The sequence below is a fragment of the Capricornis sumatraensis genome, chromosome 20, assembly GCF_032405125.1.
Source record: "Capricornis sumatraensis isolate serow.1 chromosome 20, serow.2, whole genome shotgun sequence".
Classification (NCBI taxonomy): domain Eukaryota; kingdom Metazoa; phylum Chordata; class Mammalia; order Artiodactyla; family Bovidae; genus Capricornis; species Capricornis sumatraensis.
Window position 1 is genome coordinate 40,082,926 of NC_091088.1, and position 24,385 is coordinate 40,107,310.

At 43.6% G+C, this 24,385-nt stretch overlaps 1 protein-coding gene across 3 annotated transcripts; it reads right to left on the bottom strand.

The window, feature by feature from the left end:
- Positions 1-1,159: 1,159 nt before the first annotated feature.
- DYNC1LI2 (dynein cytoplasmic 1 light intermediate chain 2) lies at positions 1,160-24,385 on the bottom strand. 3 transcript variants are annotated; one of them, XM_068991647.1, is made up of 13 exons: positions 24,279-24,385; positions 24,057-24,130; positions 21,994-22,110; positions 18,070-18,300; positions 12,799-12,968; positions 11,770-11,863; positions 9,899-10,034; positions 7,632-7,743; positions 7,122-7,181; positions 6,216-6,257; positions 5,692-5,809; positions 4,804-4,920; positions 1,160-3,514 (listed from the first exon to the last, which is right to left on the bottom strand). In XM_068991647.1, exons 1-13 carry the CDS (start codon positions 24,383-24,385, stop codon positions 3,414-3,416), a joined length of 1,479 nt encoding a protein of 492 aa, XP_068847748.1. In that variant the 3' UTR covers positions 1,160-3,413. The 3 variants fall into 3 exon arrangements, with proteins under 3 accessions (XP_068847748.1, XP_068847749.1, XP_068847750.1); XM_068991648.1 differs by lacking the exon at positions 21,994-22,110; XM_068991649.1 differs by lacking the exon at positions 18,070-18,300.

Sequence of the window (24,385 nt, forward strand, 5' to 3'; positions counted from 1 at the left end):
AGAACACAGGTATTCAATATATTCCTCTTTCAACTTCTCTGTTGAAAAATCTTTTCAAAATAAAAAATTGGGGAGAAAATTTCTGTAATCAATCAGCTTAAAAAGAACGGAAAATTCAACATGCTTAAAAGTGTAATAATCAGAAACACAATTCATCTCTAATATAAAGTATCTGATTTTCTTAAACATAATTTACTGTTGCCCATTTCAGTAAGTGAGAAACATTATGGTATAATTGCTCTGAAATTTCTCTATGAATCCTCAAGTTTTCTAAATAAGTTAAGCAAATATTTCTTAGCCCAATTCTGACAATCAAAAATTTACCTAACAGGCAAGAAACTATGCTGGACAACTCACAACCTTTGTGCTTTACCCACAGCCTGGAATTCTACATACCTCAGAATATGGCTTTAAAATGTTCTTTAATAGAATATTTGATATTTTCAAGTGAGAGAGGTATATATCTTTAGCTACATGGTAGACACCCCATATATGACTAGTGGACAACTCAATGTATCTCCAGCGTGATGATTTATCATAAAGAAAGTCACCAAAAATTGTAAGCAGTCTGGATTCGTGTTTATTGAAGCCAGTAATTAGAGACATCTTCTTTTCAGCACTAGAAAGCAAGGTTCCACATGACTGCATACTGCATCCAGACAGTGTCACACCCCTGGACTAAGGCTAGTGGGGGAATATATCTGCAGTCCTAATTTTTAAGTTAAAAACACCAATCAACTTAGTATAGAGACAACAGTGAACTTTCACTTACAGCATCAACATTGTTAAGGTCATGATGTACAGAGCAGTCACTTTCAATTAACTAATAAAACACATCTTCAGTTTAAATACTGGTTTAAAAATGCCAATCAAAAAAAAAAAAGTGCAAACAAAATTAAATAATTCTAGCAGCATACCCGTTGCATTTTTAGGAAAGACCAATTCATGGCCTTTATCATGGCCATATCTTTAAGGTTGGGCTTGTTTCTTTGATTTTTTCCATTTTGAAGACAAACAGCAGATGTAGCCACTACAATGTATATAAATAGTCATAAAATTATCTTTAACAGTCTACCATACAAGTGTATTCTGCAAATAAAATGAATTTTACTTTAAAAAGTAAAGGCTGTTTATTGTTTGGCCTTTGGTTCCAATGCTTGAAAACCCCCAAAATAACAAAAAATATGCCCCCTCCTCCCACCCCCCCTAAAAAGAACCCTGCAGCTCCCCAAAGTTGGTAGACTTTGGCAACCACTGAGCACGTGACACTATACATCAGCTTCTTCTGATCCTAGGAGTAGCCACTTGTCCAGAGAAACTAAAAGTGATTGCCAAGAAATCCTCCTTCACAAGACAGGCGTCCTGGCATTTCTTCGGTTTTAGTACATTTTATATTGACACAAAAAGTGCGTATCAGTTTAAGTGATAAAAGTAAAGTCTTGCATTAAAATTTAAAATCACACTGTATCCCTCCTGGATATGTGGCCTTTCAAAGAATTTTGTTTTATTTCTGAGGTCACTTATTTTGTGCCCTCAGCCCGCCCCTGCCAGATGCTAGAGAGGGATAAAGTGACCTCATCATTCGTGTGGCCGAAAGCTGTTTGGCCTCTATTGGTCATTATACCACAACTATCATTCCAAGTCAGTTTACTGTCATCACCTGGACAATCTGGTAACTGGAAGCCAGAATACATTAAAAAAAAAAAAAAAAAAACTGAATTAAAAAAGAGGGGAAGTGTATTTTCAACAATAAAACTGGCACAAGAAACATATTTTTATGTTTGTCAGAAAGGTAAGTAAATACTCAGCTTTCTCCTTAACAGTGTTCAGACCTTTACAAAAAAGCAATTCAAGACAGTCTTAGAGTCTTGTTATATAACACAGGATATTAAGTTACACCCAGTACAGTTAGTGGTCAGTCAAATCTGGTATGTAAAAGTAACGATATTAGGGAAGTTATGCTCAGAAACAGTACAACAAACATTCATATAAAAAAAGTAAACTCCACAGAAGTGAACTGTGGTTTTTCCCTTGGTCTGACAACAAAGGTTCTATACATTAAATTAATGGTAGTGTTTGCATTTCAACGTTTTGTGTCATGTATAAAATTAAAAGTGCTGTTTTAAATCCACAGAAGTCACTTCCAGGATGATGGTGTGACACGACAATGTGCATGAATTTGCCCTAAATGGAAACACCTGAAACACTTATTTCCATAAGAAAAAAAATGCTAGTTTATGAAAGACATAAAACAAGAGAAATGCATCCTTTCCATCCTCAATACAAAACATTCAGACTAATTTATCTGATAGCACTGATCAGACCAGGGGGCTAGGACAAAACCCTTTCGCATCACTGGAACTCCATGAAGGTTTCCAATGACCTTAAGGCAGGGACAGTGTGAGCCAATTAATCAGAGTGCAATTACATTAAAACCTCCCTCATACTTTCTGTAGCACACTGCATTATGGTAATAAAATGAGAGGTTGGTCACCCATTCTCTACTAATAGGCCAGCCTGTGGTAGTAAAAAAATAAAATAAAATAAAAAATGACAAAGCAGAAGCTATTCAGAAAACACAATTCAAGGTAAACTAATGTTGTAACTGCTGACTTTAAACACACCCCACAGTGACTGACTGCCCCACGATGCACATGTGTGGAGCCCAACACTTCCCACGAGGACACAGCCTGGGCCACGCACATGAGCCCTGGGCAGCTGCCATCTTTCCCACCCCACATCAGCTCCACCCGACTCAGGCATCCCCACACCTAACACATCTTCCACAAGGAAAAGATGCATTCAGAACAAGTCCAATTCTTATTTTGCTTAGTGTTTAGTTTGGAAACACTTCTGATTTTTAAGTTTTAAAAATGACTTGACTTCTACTGAACACACAGTATTTACTAACATTGCTCATCTCCTCCTCTGCCTCCTGCAACATTCAGCTTCCCCAACACTTTTCTCATTCTTCCTTCCAGTCTTTCTCTTCCCTGGACTTTCTGCTACTTAATGTGCTTCACATGAAGAAGTGAATCTGTTAACATGCAACTGGTTGGACTAGCCACCATCTGATCAATGACTTCCCAGTCTCACTGGCTCCACCCTAAAAGAAAGTGGGCCCTCTTTCTCTCCATCTATCTTCCCTTCCACAAGAGGCCCAGCTGCACTTGCTGCCCACAGGAGAGCCACACGCCTGAGAGTCCAAGGGTTATCCATCACAGAGGGGTCTGACACACAACCTTCCTAAAGGTGCATTTCACACTCGGACAGCCACTGAAGTTTTTTTTTAAGTTCATCTCCCCTGCCCCAAAAAACTGATAGCATGTGCCATATCAGAAAAATCCTGGTCTTAGAGAAGATCAATATACATAGTTATTTGGTCATTTTACATATGCACTTTTTAAGGAGGATCAGGCTTCATTTTCTGTTGAAGAGTTTGTTACCATGGAGTCTGGCTTTCGAGTCATTCTATCCAGTTCTTCCTGAACATTTGTCAACACAGTCTTTTGTCCTTAAAAAGAAAAAAAGCAGCATTGATGAGAGACCAGAAAAAAAAAAAATTTTTAAGAACATTTAAAATAATACAGATTTCTGTTATCATTTTTGGTGATAATTCCAGTAAGAATGAGAAAAGTCTTTTTTCATTGTATTGACTATATGGAGACAGACCGTATTTCAGCCCTTCTTTATTCCAAATGCCACAGTTCTGGGCTCCCAGACTACATTACTGCCCCCTGCCTGGGAATGCCTTTGTGCCAAACACAAAGGCCTTTCTGAAAACCCTCTGAGCCCTATGCACTCTCATCACCATCTTCGAGAGGTGGTATTTGAGTTTCTGGCATGCAGCAAACTACTCTCTGTGCCTCAGACAGATGTTTATGTTTTGTTTCTAATACAACGGACTCATATGGAATCCTGGAATCACCATATTTCAATAAGAATATTAGACTAAGGCTGACAATTTCAACCTTGCACAAAGTTGGTGCACACATTATGGAACACGAACTGGGGCCTAAAAATGAACCCTATTTCCTCCCAGGGAATACCAGCTTATAGCCTGGGCCACCAGACCAGACTCCTGAGTCTCCAAGAACACAAGAGCCCCTGAAGGCCCAGGCTGACTTGAGGATACAGTGATTTCCCGAGGGCTTTGATCAGAAAATACCAATTAAGGAAAACACTGTGTTAACTAATATTCCTTATAGCCAATGGAAAATTAAAACCCTTCTGAAATGGCCTCAAGCTTCCTGAGAAAATTTATAATTTTTGAGGAAACTGATTCTTTTGTTTCAGAGACCTCCAAGTAATAGACTTGCCCCACCTGCCCATTTGGGAGAACAGATGAGTGGGCGGTCACAGAGACGTGTATGTGTGACAAAACAGGGAGCGTCATGGAGGAGAAAAGGCTGCAGAGTTCACAGGCAGCTGATGACAAGACTGGGGGGCAGCAGAGTGAACAAAATCCTTATAAAGCAACGTAAAAATTAAAAAGTAAATAAAATGTCAACAGTACACTCTAGACCATACTTCCAATGGACAGAGCTCCTACACCTGGGCCACATGTTTAGGATCTACCTCAATTCACCCAGAGAACCAAATATACATAAATCCCATCTCAAATGTGCCAAGAAACATGGATGGTAACATGGTAATTCTGTTGTAAAGTATACTGCTCAGTATAAACCAAACACCTGTTCAGAACATTGAGGGTCTGCAGGTCAGTGGAAGCAGACACTCCTGTCTAGCACCTCACGCACCCCTCCATTCCAAGGGTCATAAATCTTTGGGGCCCTTCAGTACCTGACTTCTTGGATGTGCTCTGCACCCCACCAGCACCAGGACTTCCAGGAGAGCCTGTTTTTTTACTCAATAGACTATTGAAGAAGCTGGCCAACACCCCTTCACTTGCTGCATTATCTAAGGAAACATTAAGGAAAAAAGCATCACACAAACTGGATGACTCAATTAAACAACAAACTATTTTTCAGCTTAGAATTATCCACTTGTGGTTATGATCTTTGATACTGAGCACATTCCTTCACTATGATGCCTTATATACTGCTACTGTTAAGGCTGATTACATGTTAGCATAATTAATTAAGTGAAACTTGTTTATATTTCTCACCTGAACCTGCACTCCAAATCATCTCCCTGTCCATGAGGCAGAAGCTTTATAAGCCCATGACATTCCAAAGGTGCTGTGAAAAACTCTTATTCAGAATACAGGCATCAAACATGCAAGAATTAAATACAATTTGATTGTTTTACTAAAGCCAGTATCTTGGGGTATCATTAAGTCAGTGGGATGAGGGCCAAACCAGTAAGGGACTGAGCTTGACAAAGGAAGTGACAATTCATAATTGGTAAAAATATATACCTATTAAGAAACAAAACCAAGGATTCAAAATATACATTTTTAAATGACTTATGCTGTATTCTTCCCTGAATACAGAGAGGCCTAACCAAGGCCTTTACAACGTCAGGAGTGAGGGCCACCAACTCCAGCGAAGGAACAGACCTTGGTCTTTGCCAACCCATGAGCTCCCTCTCTGAGACAGCAAGTGGAAAACAGCCCTTGTGGGGAAGAAAACAGCTCAGCTGCCTTAAGATTCCACCTACCAAACTCACTGACTCAGCCCCTAAAGCAGGAAAGAGGCCAAGGACCCTCCAAGGAGACAGGGTACATACTTTTGATATTCGGGTCCGGTTTCTTTACTGACGTGCCTGGGGAGGCACTGGGCACGCTGGCTGGCCCTCCCCGGCCCTGGGTTCTCGGAGAGCCAGAGGGTCCTCTTGCAGGGGATTCCTAAGTCCAAAACCAGGTCGAGTCACACACAGGCATCAAAATAACAGAAAATACATATTCCCAAAACAAAGACATTCCTCTGTGGGCTATTTTTCATAGTTTAGGGAGATAGGTGGCAGGAATGGGAGTTTGTACTCAGCTCAGTTTCTTTTTAGATCCCAATTTCTCCTGAGAGAAGAAATATCAAGATAACAAAGCCTGTTCACTCTAATGCCCAGAGCTCTGTATTCCTTCATCAGACATTTTCGATTTTCTACTATGTTTCTGGCCCTGGGCTTTTAGGGGGACAACATTCCCTCTGAAAACATAGAAGCCGACACAAATATAAGCTCTCACAAATAATGGTATAAAGCTTGGCCACCCATGACACTGGCCCTTGACCCTCAGCTTAATTTAAGGTACTTACAGAGGCTCTAGTGGGCGTGGCTGGCTGCTTGGCAAGGAGCGACTGCAAAGAGAGGGACACACCAGCCATTAACACATGCCTGCAGAGTGCACCGGTCTGGAGAAACACTTCTGAGTATTCCACTAGAGGGCACCGTTAACAACCAAGTCACAGGGTCTATACTATAAATGCAAACATTTTTAATTGAGCAATTTGATAGATGGTGGGAAAAAAATACTTCCAGGACCCAGTTTTTAAGCTAAAGAAGTAAAGAGGGCACAGAAGGGAGGAAAAGCTGGCAGAGGAACTATCAACTCCCTCTGCTGACCTGTCTGCACCATGGGGTCTAACAATAGTCTCAGTGAAACAGACAGGTGGGGCGGGGTCTGCACTCTCAACTGTCAGCTTGGCTTTACTCCCTTCACCTACGAAGTGTGTGTACTGGCTCACCTCCTTCATGCACAGGGCTGTGTGGGGGCTACGCAACACACTGGAAGTGAGGTCAGGGCATTTGGTAAACTGTTAACATGGAAAACGCTATGTCAGAAAATGTACATTTAACATTTACAGACATAACAGGCACTGAAGGACTTCCCTGGTGGTCCAGAGGTTAAGACTCTGAGCTCCCAATGCAGGATGCACAGGTTCAAATCCTGGTGAGAGCGCTAAGATCCTGCATGCCACTCAGCATGGCCAAAAAACACCCCAGAGAGGAACAGGCACTTAATAAGGTAGTAAGCCTATCGCTGTAGGAGAATCTGCAAGGCAGGTACCTTGTACTGATCCGACAAACGAGAGGGAATGACGAGAACTGGTAACAACCCCTTTGTCGTCGCAAGCTCTTTGTGGTATCCCCTAACCTTGCCCCAAGGAGCTGGCCTTCCGCTCATGACAAAGCCTCTGCTCTGGCCTCACTGGTCTTCTTACCTGTTGCTTCATTAGAAACACCTGCTCATCCTCTGCTGCCAACTCTTTGTCATGGACCAGCTGTGAAGTGAAGCAACACACTCATTTGCAGTCACAGGCCAAGAACACCCCAACTACTTGTCAAAATTCACGCTGAAAGGAGAATCTTGGGTTCATGTCTCAACATGGGTTTGGGGAGTCTTTGTAGAGGTAGGTTTTTCTAGCCTAGCAAAGACCCTGTTTCAAGGCCAGCCTTGGCATGTGGGCATTTTAAGTCTGGCAGGTTCTAAACAATACCTCCCAGCTCAGGGTCTGCAGGCGATCTCAGGAGCAAAGGATATCTACGAACAGTAACCCAGAGGCAGTGGAGGCACTCCACCTCTCATGCTGCACCACCCAGAACAATTTACAGAACACCAGATTTCATCTAAAGACTTTTTAAAGGGCCTTGGATTATTATCCATTTTTTACTCCCTAAGTGGTTCAATGTGTAAGAACACCTACAACCCTTAAAATGATTGATTCGGGTACCTTTCTCACAGGAGGTTTCACAATAAAGTCTTCATATGCATCTTCTGGCTTAACAGTTGTGAAATTTTCATGTAAAATAGCTATTTTCTTTTCATTGTCCCAGCCTGCAGGTCTAAAGGCAAAGAAACAGAGACTGATTTGCTTCTCCTTAGACTGCATTAGAGAACACGCCGCGCTCACTCCGGGTTAGAGAGGACCTCCGGCTGATACCCTTTTCCCCCAAGTTTTGATAAGCAGTTGCTGGGCTGGCTGGTAGCCTCTGGCAGACAAGCCAATATTCACTGCAGGTCCAGTTCCATACTGAGGTCACAGGGCCAAGGCCCGAGGAGCCAACGAAAGATCTCTCTGACTGTACATGCTGCCTGGACCACAGGAAGTGTTCAGAGCTTTTCCACAACTCCACCCAGAAGAACAAGGACACCATGGGGCCCTGTTCTGACAGAGGGGAGAATACAGAGCAACACAGAGCCCAGGGTGAGACTGTTTCTCTTGGAATCTGGCATGGAGACCCACCCATGAGTCGTCTGAAACCTCTTCTGACAATGGTCTTCTTAAGGCTTAGCTAATTTTACTATGTGTGAATATGTACCCTGGAGTAACGGGGAGTGGTAGGACCTGCACTACCCTGGGCCTCAAACCAGAGGAACACAGGAGTTTTTGAGGATCCTGAATGGGTGCTGCCCAGCTGGACATCGCAGGGCAGGATGGCACCCAGATTCCATTAAGTTAAGCTGTAGCCTAAGGTAAGGAGTAACTGTAAAATGCCCTACATGACATACTTTTGTCTAGGCTTCCCATTCTCCATTCAACTCTAGCTCTACAGCTCTATAACCCCTTAGGAGGTGCTTAGTCAGGGTGCTCCCCACGAATGGCTTTGCTGACTTCACCAGCTCCTCAGCGAGCAACAACCAACAGGACCCAAGGTACCAAAGACACTGCCACGACCCATGTCACCCTCAGAAGCTCTGAGCTTCTTCTCCACTCCAGACCAGCCCTGAACACGACCAGTCTCCCTGTGTCTCCTCCTCCTGAGATCTTAAGTGACTCGGGTACTGACTGACTCCAAAAGCACACCACTCACGGAGAGCTTGTGGCTTTGCTGCCGGCCTGCCTGCTCTGGACAACGGTTCTCTGAAATCAGTCCACGTCTCTAAGTCTGCTGTCTGGGACTCTGCCGAGTGAAGCTCTCCCTAAATGTCAAGGAGACAGCCTGTTCAGCCCCCGAGAGCTCTGGCTTCCTCCCCTCAGTCTTCTCCCACACCGTCCCTCCCGCCCTTCCATTCCTTCTGGCCTGCACACTCCACTCCCCTCCCAGCACCTCCTCTGCTCTCCTGTGGCACTGCCTCTACTACGCCACCAGTGACCTACCCGCTCAGCCGTGCCTCTTATAGGCCACACACAGGGACCACAGCTTGTTCATTTCTGCGTCCTCAGCAAAGAACACGGTCACCTAGGAGGTGCTCAGTGTTTGCTCGATGAACTGCCATTCTTTTTTAAGTCAAGAGGACATGTAAGCCTAAAAACGCACAAGGCCTCTCAGAGACCACACCTTCAACATTTATTTATGCATCCGCCATGCTTCTCATTCTCCAGGGAGGGAATGACACAGGTTCCAAGTCTCTGTCCAGGACAGTCGGCCCCAGTGGCTCCCAGGTGTGAAATGCCAGAAACACAACAGGCATTCAGTACAGCCAAAGCCCAAGCTGATGAGATGCCAGGGAGGGCACAGGCAGCCATCCTGCCAACAGATGTTAGTACACCAGACATTGCAACAGAAAACGTCCAGGATCCCCGAAGCGCCAGCACCCTATGCTGCCACTCCTTTTCTCAGCCAGTATTTTACCAGAGTTGACAGTAAGTGGCAAAAATGTTTTGACAACTTGGTTTCAATGAAGTGAGGCAGCACACCTGACCTCACTCCACCCACTTCCTTCAGACAGGAGGCAGAACGGCAAGTAATCTGGAAAGCAGCAGAGAGGTAAAGCTGGGTGTATCTATGCCCTAGGAGGTCCAACTCTAAGAACTTTGCCAAGCAAGCTGGCTGTATGAGAGAAACAGAGGCACGTCACTTGGAAGGATAAAATGTAAAAAGCAAATGTACCATAAAGAGAAGCATTCAAAAGCATCACTCTCTGCCCTCCTCTGATGTCTATGTCAGAAGCTTCTTCTGTCCCTTCTTCACTGTAATAAAATTCTGCTACACACACACACACACACACACACACACACACACACACACACACAAGCATCACCTATAAAGAACTCACATAAAAACTGCTTCCTTTTCCACAACTAAGGCTGGTGTGGTAAAGTGGAAACCGTATGTTTTATGAACAATGTACTTATACAACAAGTCGAGGTTTTTCTCTTCTTTAACTGATGTGTATATCAAAGCTGCTCCATCTGATCAATCTGCTTAAGGAAAATCAATTCACTGCAGAAGGGGACAAAAACACACAAGCACAACCCTCAAAGTATTAGTCACAGGTTGCTCCATTTTTGATCAATACACAATTAAGAGAAAGTGTTAAGAATAGCAGCAGACAAGCAATAAATGCTGGAGAGGGTGTGGAGAAAAGGGAACCCTCCTACACTGTTGGTGGGAATGCAAACTAGTACAGCCACTTTGGAGAACAGTGTGGAGATTCCTTAAAAAATTGCAAATAGAACTGCCTTATGACCCAGCAATCCCACTGCTGGGCATACACACCGAGGAAACCAGAACTGAAAGAGACACATGTACCCCAATGTTCATCGCAGCACTGTTTATAATAGCCAGGACATGGAAACAACCTAGATGTCCATCAGCAGATGAATGCATAAGAAAGCTGTGGTACATGTACACAATGGAGTATTACTCAGCCGTTAAAAAGAATTCATTTGAATCAGTTCTGATGAGATGGATGAAACTGGAGCCGATTATACAGAGTGAAGTAAGCCAGAAAGAAAAACACCAATACAGTATACTAACACATATATATGGAATTTAGAAAGATGGCAATGACGACCCTGTATGCAAGACAGGAAAAAAGACACAGCGGTGTATAACAGACTTTTGGACTCAGAGGGAGAGGGAGAGGGTGGGATGATTTGGGAGAATGGCATTCTATCATGTATACTATCATGTAAGAATTGAATCGCCAGTCTATGTCTGACGCAGGATACAGCATGCTTGGGGCTGGTGCATGGGGATGACCCACAGAGATGTTATGGGGAGGGAGGTGGGAGGGGGGTTCATGTTTGGGAACACATGTAAGAATTAAAGATTTTAAAATTTAAAAAAAAAAAAAATTAAAAAAAAAAAAAAGAATAGCAGCAGAGGAAGCAAGTCAAAAGCATAGAGCATGTCGATGATAACGGGCCACATGGGCCTTTTTTTTTTAAAAACATGTAAACTGCCATCTTCTAACCCATTAGGCTGTGTCCCAAGCAGTCAAGTTACTGGTTTTAAGGCTATAGCCCGGGAAAACCCTCAGCCTCGCCAAGGCACACAGGTTCTTTCCCAGACAGATGCCCACATGTGACCAAGTGTGCCATTAAGCATGAGAGAGACGGCCACCACCATGTTACTGGCCCTCGCCACTGAGCTGGACAAGCTGAAGAGCCCGAAGGAAGCAGTGGAACCCACCTTTACCCTCCCCAGCCCAGGACGTGGGGTTACTGGATTTTCACAGAAATAAGACTCAAAAGACTGCTGACAAACCATCTCTCTCACTGACAGGACAAAACATAAACAAACAGGAAACCCTGAAGCATCTAAAACACTGTCATTTGGGTAATTAACCTTTTCTAAAAACAAAAAAAAAAAAGTGAAGTTTAGCAAGATTTCCAAGATACAGTAAAGATAATTTGTAATAAAATTATCACGTATCAGCTTTCTTAATATGAAACCCTATCATATATACACCATTAAAAATAGAAAGCAATAAAAAACAGGCAGAAATTATTAAGTCTCAAATACCAACACTGTAAAATTTTAAAAAGTAAAGACATGTATACAGTTTCACCCTGGCATGAGACTGTTCTGGGTTCAGGAAGCACTTCATCTCTTTGAAGATGCCCCATCTGGAGCAAGCCCGGATCAACACACAGAGGGAAGCCTGTGCCCCTGGGCCCCAGCTCAGCGCCCCAAGGATACACTGAAGGCAGAATCTCCGTAGGTGTGACTGGATGAAGTCAAAGTGCTCGTCCCTGTAATCGTGCTCCTTCTCCAGGACACTCACCGCATCACACTGCAGGGAAAACAGAAAGAGAAGGGAGTCACCTTTCTGCCTCCCTGCCTGCTGAGGTTGGGACCGCTGGCTGCTTCAGAAATAAAACTATCACAGCTTCATAGAAGGAAGCCACAGCCTAGAGTCCAAGCGTTAATTAACTAAACAGACAAGAGTGAAAAGCAACTGGAGATTTTTCCCTTCATCCTGGGCCTCAGCTTCCACATCTGTAAAGTGGGATAAAATAGCCCTGATCATCTCACAGTTGTTCTAGGAATCAAACAAGGTCACATCAGGGAACAAGGCCCCTGGACATGACTGTGCACCGCACACTCCACAGGGCTCCATTCTCACAGAGTATAATGTGAACAGCTCATGCTATACTTGGGCAACCTACCAGCTCTGACTAAGATCACAGAACTTCTGAAACCCAAAGTGTTTTTACAGCTATTTCCTTTTCATTTCTAAGAGACACAACTTTATGTCTCTATGACTACCCTTAATTTCTATTCCCACCTCATTATTTTACAAACCCTGAATCCACTTTCTTCTTTTTCCAGGGTTGCTATGTTCCTTTCTGAAAACAAGTCCAACAGACTTTAGAGACCAAAGGCCAAAAGAATTCTGCTCTTCTGTGTTCCTTTTTCACTACTAGTTTGAGCTAAATGAACTGGTTTACACAGCCTCAGGAAAACTACTTCCAGTTCCAAGTCTGTATCCCTCAACAAAGTTGACCGTGCTCCACGAGGAGATTAACTCAAGCTATAAGTAAATGTCACATTTCTGGCAGCAAGGTAAAATGACGATATTTTCTATACTGATATATTCAGTGTACCTTAATGAACCCTGAATTAGCCCAACATCCCCTTAAGAAGACACCTAATTGCAGCTTCTCAAAGTTTCTTACAGATGGTAAGTGTTCACTGCCCAAACCCAGCTAGCCTTATGAGTCCCACCTTTGTGCACACCACCAGCACTGGGATCCCAAGGTTATGAGTCAGCACGTTGTCACCGAGAGGCAGGGCAACATTTTCTTCATCAGGACCTGAGGTCAAAGGCCCTCTTCTTTGTGGGGAACCTTGACAACCTTCCTCAGGCTCGACATAGTCTTGAAAATCTTTCACAACTACAGGTAAAGAAAGAAAAGAAAATTACACATGCATTCACACAATAAAAAATGCACAAGCCAGCTTTAGAAGACTGAAAGAGGGAGTAATAAGCACAAAACATTAAGAGTTGTGACAAACTTCCTAATTGCATCCAACTTAACTGCAGTACTAGGGACTTAGGGGTACTGATGCAAAAATCTCAATTCTGACATATTCAGTCTGAGCAGTGTAACCCCAGAGTGGCAAAGATAGTGCCCTGGTCATCTTCAACTGTATCCAGCTCTTAACAATTAAACAGGTTTTTAAAAATCTTCGAAGGCTTCAACAGTTCCTACTATGAAAACAAAAAGCAAACACTTTTTTTTTTTGGTCCACACAGGGAGGCTTGCAGGATCATAGTTCCCCAATCAGAGATTGAACCCAGGTCACAGCAGTGAAAGCGCTGAGTCCCAGCCACGAGACCACCAGGGAACTCCCAATGATTTTCTTATGTTTTACACTTTCAAAATATTAGGATAGTTGAACTGTGTTAATTCAACAGAGGCAACCACTAGAAATAGGTTATAACTTATAAAACTCCCCAGCTTTCTCATTAGAAATAGTTAAAACCACCTGATCTACACAAAAACATGCTGTTTCCATACAGAGGTGTGTCTGTGGTAAAGAGTGGGGCTGCACTTGCCCAGCACCACCTGCATCTCCTCATCGTCCTCACTCTTGTGGACTTTCACCTTTAAGAGATCCTGAGGTATGTGTGTCATGGACCTGTCCCTGCCTGACGCAAGGAGGGGTCAGTGTTACAACATTCACTCCCTGGAACACACTGTCACTACTTTGGCCAAGGATGCAACCCCACAGGAGGGCCTTCAAGCTGAGAGTAGTCTATGGTCTTGGTTCAGGCAAAGCCTACAGACCTGCACCTTTTTCTTGGTGCTTCAAAGTCACATGTCAGGCCAGAGAACAAGGACATGGTGATTAAAGCTACTTTGAGCCAGAGGAACAAATGGGCAGCTCTACTCTTCTACAAATAACACGAGTAAAGGACCCTAAAGGACCTTTGCTCGCATCCACAACATGCTCACTGAGAAAACACACAGGACTAGATGAACGCAAACCTGGAGAAAAGCACATGTTCTCTTCTTCACTCACAGAACAGGTTTCAAATATTTTCAAATGATGAGTTCTAATTTACTAAGAGTTTAGGTTATCATTATCCAAGCTTCTGGAATTATCTGGGAACACATGTCTTTCACATAAATTGAAAACCACTGATTAACCCCAAAAGTGTAGATGTAATGTTTCATCTCTACAACTTCTCTTTAATTAAGCTCATTCATACAAACTCATTGCGAATATAAACAACTGACTGAAGAGATCTTCACTGCATTGCATTTTGGACAAAAACAGAGAAGGGTTTTTTGATAACTGCTGAAGGATCTTGAAGGAATCAAAAGTTCCCACTTATTTTTTAAAAATCTGCTTTATTTTAGCTTTATGGAGCCAAGACTGACACACAACAAACTGCACATTTAAAATGTAAATTTGATTTTTGTGGGGGGAAGGGAGACCTGACTTGTGTCTTGCGGGAACTCAGTTCCCTGACCAGGGATTGAATCTGGGCCACAGCAGTGAGATTTAGTTTGCGTTTTCTCGAATTATACATAAATGTAACTGAGCATATGTTCTCTTTTTAGTCTTCCTACATTTTCTCTTTAAAAGCATTTTAACAGATCTTCAGGTCAATGAAAAATACAATGGCTTAACTGGATAGTATCTGTAACTCCCCAAGGTCACATGCAGTAGTCAAACAGGCCACAAGACAATGAGCACAGCAGAGCCTGGAACAGGTTACAGGTGAGCCAGGTGACTACTGGAAGGCAGGCGGGGTGGGCAGCTCCAGCAGTCTGCTCCTTGAACCTCCACTCCCAGCATGCTGCATAAACTGCGTCGTGTTCTACACACGCCATGACATGAACACGGCTGGGAAACCCTGGGCTAGGCTCCTTATTCTCTGAAGGACTGGCCTAACTAATGCTATCCAAAAACAACAGGAAATGCACACGTTTTTAATAACCCAGCATTAAAAAAATAAGTTGGAAGGCAGAGCAGATATTCCTAACAGAGGTGATGAAAAGGAATGATAAAAATAAAGTGAGGACTGTGTAATCTGAATAATAATATGTACATTTCACTTAGGGCACACAAATTTGTTGTTGTTGTTTAGCCACTAGGTGGTGGCTGACTCCTTGCAACACCATGGACTGTAGCCCGCCAGGCTCCTCGGTCCGGGGATCTTCCTGACCCAGGGATCGAACCTGCGTCTCCTGCATTGGCATACAGATTCTTTACCACCGAGCCACCAGGGAAGCCCAAGTGCACACATACTATAGTATTAACAGTTTCTCTCCAGCAGGTGGCATGGCCAGGAGTTCACAGCAGGAGCCACCCACCCACCCGGGGCGTCAGATGGAGTTGGTACAGGAAGGAGCAGCGCTCTACCCTACTACTGCCACCTCCTTCTGTTCTTTTCCCTCCTAGATCACTTATCATCTGTTGGTTCCACAGTTCTGAGTAGACTCAAGAGACAGTATCTAACTGTTTTCCTCTACCTGATAAGCAAGGAAAGCCCCCAACACAAAGCTGGAAAGAGAAGACCAACCTACACACAAGCACCACCACCTTCTGGCAGCTTCAGGGACTGCTCTGTCCTCCCCCATCAATCCTGCTGCCAAACAGCTGCCATGGATTCAGGACCACTGGGGACCCTAATCCGGAAACAGAGCGGCTGGCCAGGGAGCAGCGTTCCAAACTCAGCTGACTGGAGACTGAAAGCAGGATGGGCGGCAGCCTTTTGCTTACTCAATACAATACCTAGAGCGCAATTAATCTGGAAAGTGGGAGTCCTTCAAGCGAGAAGATGGCCAACCGCTTTATTAAAATGTAACCTGAAACCAGCACTAACTAAGGCACTCCTTCAAAGGGTAACACAAAGGCGTGAATACCATTCCAAACATCTCAGACGAAGGGCAGTGAAAACGAGAGGCCCTCAGAAGGTTAACCAGAGTCATGAGGCATGGATGCGATTTCAACAATCTCCAGCTGCCCTCCAGTGTCCCCTCCTCTTCTCCCTTATAACCAAACAGAACCGTGACGCTTAAAACACACGGCCACACCGACTACATTTCCTAAGGAAATGTCTTCTTAGGAAGACCATGGGCACACGCCCTTCAGTCCTTTGCTTTTCCTCCATCCGCTGCCTGCAACACAGATGTGAAGGCTGGAGCTCTAGGTGCCAAGAGGAAGTGAACCACACCCTAGAGATGACCAAGCAGTAAGCAAAAAGGAGCCTGGGTCCTTGATTTGTCTTCCTCGAGCCGCTTTCCAGGCCTGAACTAACCAACCACTGCTGGATCTCACTTACAAAAGCGAGAAATAAAGCCCAGTCTTGTTTAGGCCACTGTTATTTTGGGGCTTGTGTCACATGCAGCTCAGTCTAATCCTAAGTGACACAGACATCAATGACTAAGACCACAAAATAAATTCAGTGTGTCATGGGAACACAAGCCCCCAGGATTGGGCACCCTGTCTGCTGTATGTACCCCAAACACCTAGAACAGACATGGCCCCAGGCAGACACTTGCCTTCTCTAGGAAGCAAAAATATCCTTGGTCCAATCTCTTCCTTTTTTTTTTTTTTTCTGTTTTAACAAACCTTTACAAAGTTTACAATTCTAAGAAAACAGGTTCAGAAACTGAAATCTCCCATGCCACTAATTTGGGTACGATGGTAAATGTGCAGCGAAAGGAAAACAGCTCTTCAGCCTCAGAACTCTTCTCAGAAGTTGTCTTCAGGGTCTCTATTTTAGGGGAAAGATCGGCTTTATCTAAAAAAGTCAGTGTTTGAGGACAGATGCGCTAAGCTGCATGACAATCACTGCAGCACACAGGCGGGTGTCCCAGGAAACACATGCACACGGCAAACTAAAGAATCACCAGTTAAATCTGTTTTAGCTAATTTGAGCCAGGGGCAAGCTGAAGTTATGACAGGAAGACACCCAGCAAGAAATCTGATTTGAAAAGCACATCGAGATTCCCGATGTGTCTCTGCCAGTAAGTATGAAGGTCCCGTGTGCCATGCCCCAGCAGCCCTCATTAATTCACTAAAGGGAATGATGTCATCCTGTGGAAATAAGCCAGGCGGAGCCAAGACTGCCCTGGCCAAGACAGCGCTGCTGCTGCTGCCACAGCTCCAGCCCCTGCCCCTGCCCCTCCCATTTCCCTGGCAAGTGGACAGAAGCTGATGTAACTGCACAGAAGCAAAGAAAAGGAAAAACAAGCTTCTGAATCACAAAAAGGAAAAATAAAACAAAAATGAACTTCCTTTAAAGTTTGTTCTCAAAAGGCCTTGGATGTCCTGAGTCTTAAAATATCCTTTCATTTTAATGACAAAAAAAAAAAAAGAACTTCCTATTCCTTACTAAAATTGTATTTGCTGGATGGCAAAATGAACTAAGGTAAGAGCTGAAAGATTTATCTTTTGTGAGGCTTCCTTTAAACCTGCATACGAAAGGGTCCATAGGACCTCAATGATATCCAGGGCAATGGACTTGCTACAGAAATCATAATAAATCTCCATACCCACAGATGCAAACTCAGCAGACAAGGGCTAAACAGAAGAGGAAAAAGACTTATAGAACCAATCACATTTTAGGGGATGAGGCAAGAACACTTATTATAAAAGAAAACCAATGACAATAAGGAATACTGATTCATGTTTTTTCTTCAACTGTGACAGATGAGACAAAGACTGCTTTGAAGACTTTTTTTTTAGCCATGCCACGAGGCTTGTGGGATCTTACTTCCCCAACCAGGGATGGAACCTGTATCCCCTACAGGGGAAGCACGGAGTCCCAGCCACTGGACAGAAAAGGAATTCCGGCTTTGAAGACTTTTTGACTACTGAATCGACAAAAGCAACTCTGAAATAAATGGTGCAAACAAAACAAAACACTCTATAAGCGGAGCTTTGCAGCCTCTTGATCCTGTGAAAAGGAAGGTGGTTGGAATCGTCCAAAGAGACCAGGGAATTTTCCAATTAAGAAAACCCTACATTACTTACACTTTCGTTCCAGCTCCCTCATTTCTTCTGGTGGAATTTTCATTTTATCAATGTGCTCACGTAAAACACTAGCCCATTTCTGTAGTGATTCCATCACAGTCCAAGGCCTAGACATATCTGCAACAAAGATGACTAGGGTCTCTGGCAAGGATTCAGCAGAAACTGCAAATTTCAGCAGACCTTTGTGGTATAGATCTCCATCCAGAATCCACACATTGCAGCGTGTGTGATCTAAGAAAAGAAGCAAAGTGAAGTTACTGATGATGACCATCAGCACAGCTGAAAAGGAGAGTCACAGCAGGAATACATTTGAAGATGACAGCCACAGAATTCAACACAGAACACAAAAAAATCCTAACCAGAAAACACAACAACTCTTCATCAAGGTGCCCTGTGAACTGTCCAAACCATAAAATTTCTTTAACAACCATAATATACTGTACCCACATCTAACAGGACTGCTGCAATGTCTGAGGAGTAAAGGATAAAGGACATTTGAGCTTTCAGTAAGAATCAGAAACCATGAATAAAAGCTACAAAAGTTCCCTGGACAACTGTGCCATAGTCTAAATAATCCATTCTAAGATATCAGCAATCTGTGAGGCGGCAAGCTGTGGCCAAGAGCCTGTGGTTAAACAAGCTCTTCTTCTGTCAGTCACACTGAACAGTGAGCTCACATACCACAAAGGGTGCCAAAGAAACAGGACCTTTGTATTTAAATGCTGAGATAAACTCATTACTTACATAACTAAGATATGGATTATGGGATGCCTGATGATATTAAGGAACTACACTTATTTTTGGTATAATTACATTTTCAAAAATCCTAATCTTTTAGATATACATATGGAAGTAGTCACAGATAAAAAGAAATAACATCTGAAGTTGCTTGAAAATAACCCAACTTGGAGTATATAGCTGACATAACACTCACCAAGAATTGCTAATCTGAAGGCAGGGGTAGATATACTGGGGCTCATCAAATTAGTCTGTGTCTTAGGTAGTTTAGTTTTCCCCAGTAAAGTTAAAAACGCATGCACAAATGTGCACGTGCTGACCTTTAATGAAGCACATGATTCTAAAATTATACCTAGATAATAAAACTGTAGAATTCTCCAAATTAATAACATACATAAAATTTTTAAATATCTTTTTTAAGAAAATTTTTTTTAAATATAAGCACCTCAAAGGAGCCATCCTACTAGCAAAAATATAATTTTATTAACTTCTTCCCCAATAAATTCCAACTTAAACTTTAAAAAACCTGTCTTCAAATTCGGGAAAAGTCTAAAGGAGATTCTAGGTGTCCTACTGACCGCCCAGAACCTCGTTGGAAACCATTTAGACTGAGCAATGCGTGTGCTACCAGGAAGGATCCTAAGTCAGAGTGACTGGCCAGAGACAACCCGGAAACAAATCCTATCAGCATAAAATCCGAGAATTCAAGCCATGAAATCCAAGAAATGTCAGTGCATTTCTCCTGGGTTCCCTTACCCTCCTGTGCTCTGCCTGGGTGCCCCTTCCCAATGAAGTCTCTTGCTTTTTTTTTTTTTTTTTTTTTAAAAAAAAAACTATCTTCAGTTAGCTAACTTTTTCTGGTATAATCAATTAATTTACAGGTTTAAAAAAATTTTATATTCATGACTTTATTTCAACAGTACAATAAAGGTATCTACATCTATGCTTTCAAAACCTTTAACACATTTCAGATAGCAGTTTTGATTTGGATTCTATGAATGCCTTCAAAAATACTGCTTGTACCTGAAGTCTGCAGATTTTAATGCCTGCTCCTCACAAGACATAGCTCCTTTCTTCCCACTGCCCACTACATATAACTCACCCGTGTGCATGGAGATCACACACATCACAAGTGGTATTAAATGGATACCCCAAACTCTGAAGGCAGAGGTCCTTTGACATGTCAAGTTCTACCACAAATGAAGGACAAACCAGAACCTATATTCTCTACCTAGGTGATTGCCTGCAAAATGTATATTTATAACCCAGTCATAACACACAATTAAAAAAAGGGAGGCTGAAAAATGTATAATTAACCACAGGTAAGGACAACGCTATCATCAAAGAGGAACTTGCAAGTAGGAGGCCTAAAAAAAATCCCATAAATGCAGAGGTCAAGAAGTTTTTAAGGCAACCTTAAGGAACCTGAAATAAAAATTAACATGTACTTCAACTCAAAAAAGCAAGTGAACATGGTTACTTTGAGGCTGGGATGAGATATGTTTATGCCCTTTGAAATAAGCATCTGTAGAAATGTACAGAGTATATACATGTTTCATATACTTTCAAAAAGTTACTAGATCCCTTTGCTGTTCCCCTGAAACTACCACAACATTGTTAATCAGTTATATCCCAATACAAAATTAAAGTTTTTTGGGGGGAAAAAAATGGGTACTAGACTTACCACTGTGTTTCAAGCACTCAGCGACACTTAACACATGCCACCTCTCATTTTGTCAACTTACAAACTAGTTTCACTGTCCAATATCACTAATGAGGAAACCGAGGAACGAGGGAAGTCAGTTTCAACTAGTGACTACAGGAGTGGGATTCTAAACCAGTTCTGCCTGGCTACAATGCCCAGGTTATTTCCACAATAATCATCAAGGACAGGAAGCAAAAGACTCAGACATGTAAGGCCCCCTAATCTAGCTCAGGGACCCCTGAGTCCCAATCCTACTACCTACACAAACTCCAGTGAGCCTAGGCGGGCCCTGGAAAGCCTCTGCTCACCTCAGACAAGGAGAGTCCTCAGTGCCTTCTACCTCTCTTTCACACTGAACACAGGGAATGTTCAGCAAGGAAAAGGAAGCCAAGGAAGGAGGAGCAGGAAAAAAGTCCCTGGGGTTCTAAGATGACCATAACATTAAGATTAAAGGGTTTTTGCCCCTCTGTTTAAATGATTCTTGGAGCTCAAAGAATTAAGGTAGAAGGAACCACCTGAGATCAGCTTCTTCATTTCAGCAATAAAGAAATGAGGGACTAGAGGTGGTGGAATTTGTCCCCTTGTAAAATCACTGTTACATGGTGATTCTTACTATTTAAACGGGTAAAGGCAATTTTAAAGAAAGTAATTTAAAGAAGATGTTTCATTCTTAGGCTACACAGATAACTTTCCTACAAATTAAAAGACCTAGGCACTAATAATTATTTTAGAGTCATTCAAGAGCTAACATAAAATCTGAAAGTTTAGAAAGGAGGCAATACTGACTAGTGGTAACCAAAAACCATTATTCCAACTGGACTCATAAGAAAAAACTTTTAAATGATATCTAATCCTTATAAGAAAGCTTACCATGCACTTTTAATCATCCCAAATACCCAGAAGGTAGAAAACAATTACTATCGACATTCTACAAATGTGAATTAAAAGAGAACATTATTGCCTCTGAGTCTCTTTCTCTCCACTTAGGGAAAACAAACAAAAAACACTAAACAAACATCCCCCAGGAAATCAGCAATTCTATACTGTCACCAAAAAAACTCCAAAATTCTCTTGTGAATATCTGTTAAGCTGTTACATTTTGAACTACACCAATTTCAGATTTTCCACTAGAATCAGCCAGAGTAACGACGGTGCCCGGATCAGCCAGCCGAGCATTTCTCTCATAGAAAAGTTCAAGGCACTTAAAAATTTCTTAGTTTCTTATGTTTATGTGCATCTGAAACTTTACCCTCAGTATCTCCTTTTAAGTGGGGCCACCCAGCTAATAGGCCCATTCCCCATTTTGCTACCATCCTCTATATAAAGATAAGTAGGTAAAGTCCTACAAAGACACACACTTCATCTATTCCCCTGTGACTAATTCTCTTAGGACTAAACAGAAAATTGAGAATGCCTGGCTATTTTACAGGAATGGTAACCAAGGACTCAGACACCTGCATGGGTATCAATGCTTCACTCACCATCTCGGTCCTCATCGTGGACGCTGAGGTAGAGATACTCTAGGCCTCTTCCTTTCTTGCCATGCTCAGCTCCTTGAAGTTTAGTCATGAGGGTTGTTTTACCAGAACCATCTTCACCTACAAGTGATGCATGTAAGAAGACAAAGTGTACTGTTTATTCTAGGCAAGGATAGGGAGTCTGCACAGTCACACAAGGAACTTTCATACGGAGCTTGCTACAGAGGTCTCATCTGTATTCATAAACAAAGCAGGACCTGCAGCAAGAGTAATCAGGGTGGGGGGGGGGGTAGTGAGAAAGGTGGCAATTTCCAAGATCTCAAATGACAATCTACTGCAGCCATCCTTACCTCCCAAGGAAAGGAAGAAGGCAGGTCCACAGACCCTATCTACAATTTATAAGACACACATATGGAAAAGTGAAAGTAAAAGGTGGGGCTAGTGTCTCACAAAATAAACTTCTACCCCAAGAAAAGCAAATCTTCCAAACATAATCAACCTTAATGAAAAAAACTCTAACCCTGCCTCATAATCATGAATGATGGGGCTGCTTTTCACTTTCAGTTTTCGTACATTTCTTTCATAAGCACCGTAAAGGCTAGGAAACCAATGAAAATAATCACAGACCTAAGCAAAACTCTTAAAGAGCAACCTTAGTAACTACCAAGCCTCTCCTCGTCCCCCTCCACCCAATGAACAACTCCCCTCCCCCAGCCTCAAAAGAAACCTTAAACATCAGAAGGAGCCACCACCAAGAAACACTGCTGGCACTCCTTGGATTTAATAATATAGAATTATGGACCAAGAAAACTGAAAGGCAATCCATAGATCCAAGTTCTCCTCTCCGCCCCCAATGCCACTCTCACTCAGGCCCTCCGCATCCCATCGGGACGTGCTGAGCACTCAGCCTGACTTCAGACCACCTGCCGCTCTATGCCAGAGTCCCCTTTCTAAACAGAGATCTGGTGCCCTGGATCCCCCAATTTGTGAAGACCTCCAAGCGTTTTCCATTACCTGCTACAGTGGTCATCAACTAAAGACCATCCATTCCACTCAAAAACTGTGGGAAAACCACCCTCCAAGTGATTCCCATGAGAATCAGACCGTATAGGTGAAATAAAAAGCCCCTAAGAATCAAGTGGCTTCAGAAAAAAGCAGTGACTCTTCAGCCTTCCACAGTGTACCTCCACCTTATCTCATCAGTCACTTTCCGCAAGGAGGCTGTGCTAGCTTCCAACCTCCTCCATCCTCCTCACCTGTGTTCCTGAGAACACAACCCTCTGCGGCCCTGCATGTTGACACTTATCCTTCAAAACACCTAACTCCAAACAGCAGCAAGCCATGGCTGATGCTCCAGAGTCATCTGCCTATGCCCAAGACATCTATCCCCGTCTCACTAGACTGAGATTCTTGTGTAGTGTCTGCAGGATGTCTGTACAATCCCAAGATCCAACCTGGGCAGTACAGGACTCACTCAACAAATGGGTATTGGCTGTACGAATGAAACCAGCCAAAGCCTCTCACTAGACAGAGATGCTGAGGGACGTAAGCCAGGTAACCCAGCAGAGAAGCCTGAAACAATGCAGGAAAAGTCCCTGGTGGGGACTCCAAAGCTGCTGCCCTTCGTGGCGTTCTTCTCATCTTACACTGCTTCATCAAGATCGAGAAATGGCTCCTGTGGCATCTCCTCCCAATCCGACGACCCCCAGTTCACCTCGTTCCCCCCGCCTCCTCCGCTAACCTCCTCATCCAGTCCCTCCCCTCTTCATGCCCAGTTTGGTGAACTTCGAGGCTACCAGCACAAGAACTCAGGGACATTTAAAGCAAAGCTAATATTGCGGCCAAGCGACTGAGGAATGTGCCGAGAGCACTTGCCAGCATCCTTGGGCTCTCGAAAAGGGGCAGTGTCCCGACCTCGGCCGTGGTGACTCGGCCACACTAGGGCTATCCAGCCAGGGTCTCCAGAGCAGGCAGGCGACAGAGGAGAGGAAGGCAGGGACCAGGGAGAGGGCGCCCCGCCTAGCCCACCCCAGCTCCCCGGACAACGCCCCGCCGGCGGCGCTCACCGAAGACCAGAATGTTCTTGCCGGACGGTAGCTTGGATCTGGCGCGGGTGGACACCTCGCTCAAGATCGAGGACCTGTGGGAAAACGGCAGAGCTATCGGCCCCGGGGCCAGCCTGAATCTGACCGGTCCGCGACTGCCCGTCAGTCCGTCCGACGGTCCGCCCCACCCGATCGCACCCTCCCCGGACCGGCTGCCCTAGCCCGGCCGCCCCGCAGTCTCACCATAGACTCTGGCCCTCCTCCTCTTCACTGGTCAGGTCGCCGGCGGCCGCCACCGCGGGCCCGTTGGGACCCAGCAGCAGCTTCTTCTCCACCCCCACCGGCGCCAT

Excerpts from the sequence above, each read along its gene's own strand:
- DYNC1LI2 (XM_068991647.1), bottom strand. The coding sequence starts at position 24,385 with ATGGCGCCGGTGGGGGTGGAGAAGAAGCTGCTGCTGGGTCCCAACGGG. Across the intron at positions 11,864-12,798 it reads TGCTGGTGGTGTGCACAAAG|TGTGATGCGGTGAGTGTCCT; the intron begins GTGGGACTCATA and ends TTTTCCCTGCAG. Across the intron at positions 6,258-7,121 it reads TGTTTCTAATGAAGCAACAG|TCGCTCCTTGCCAAGCAGCC; the intron begins GTAAGAAGACCA and ends CTCTCTTTGCAG.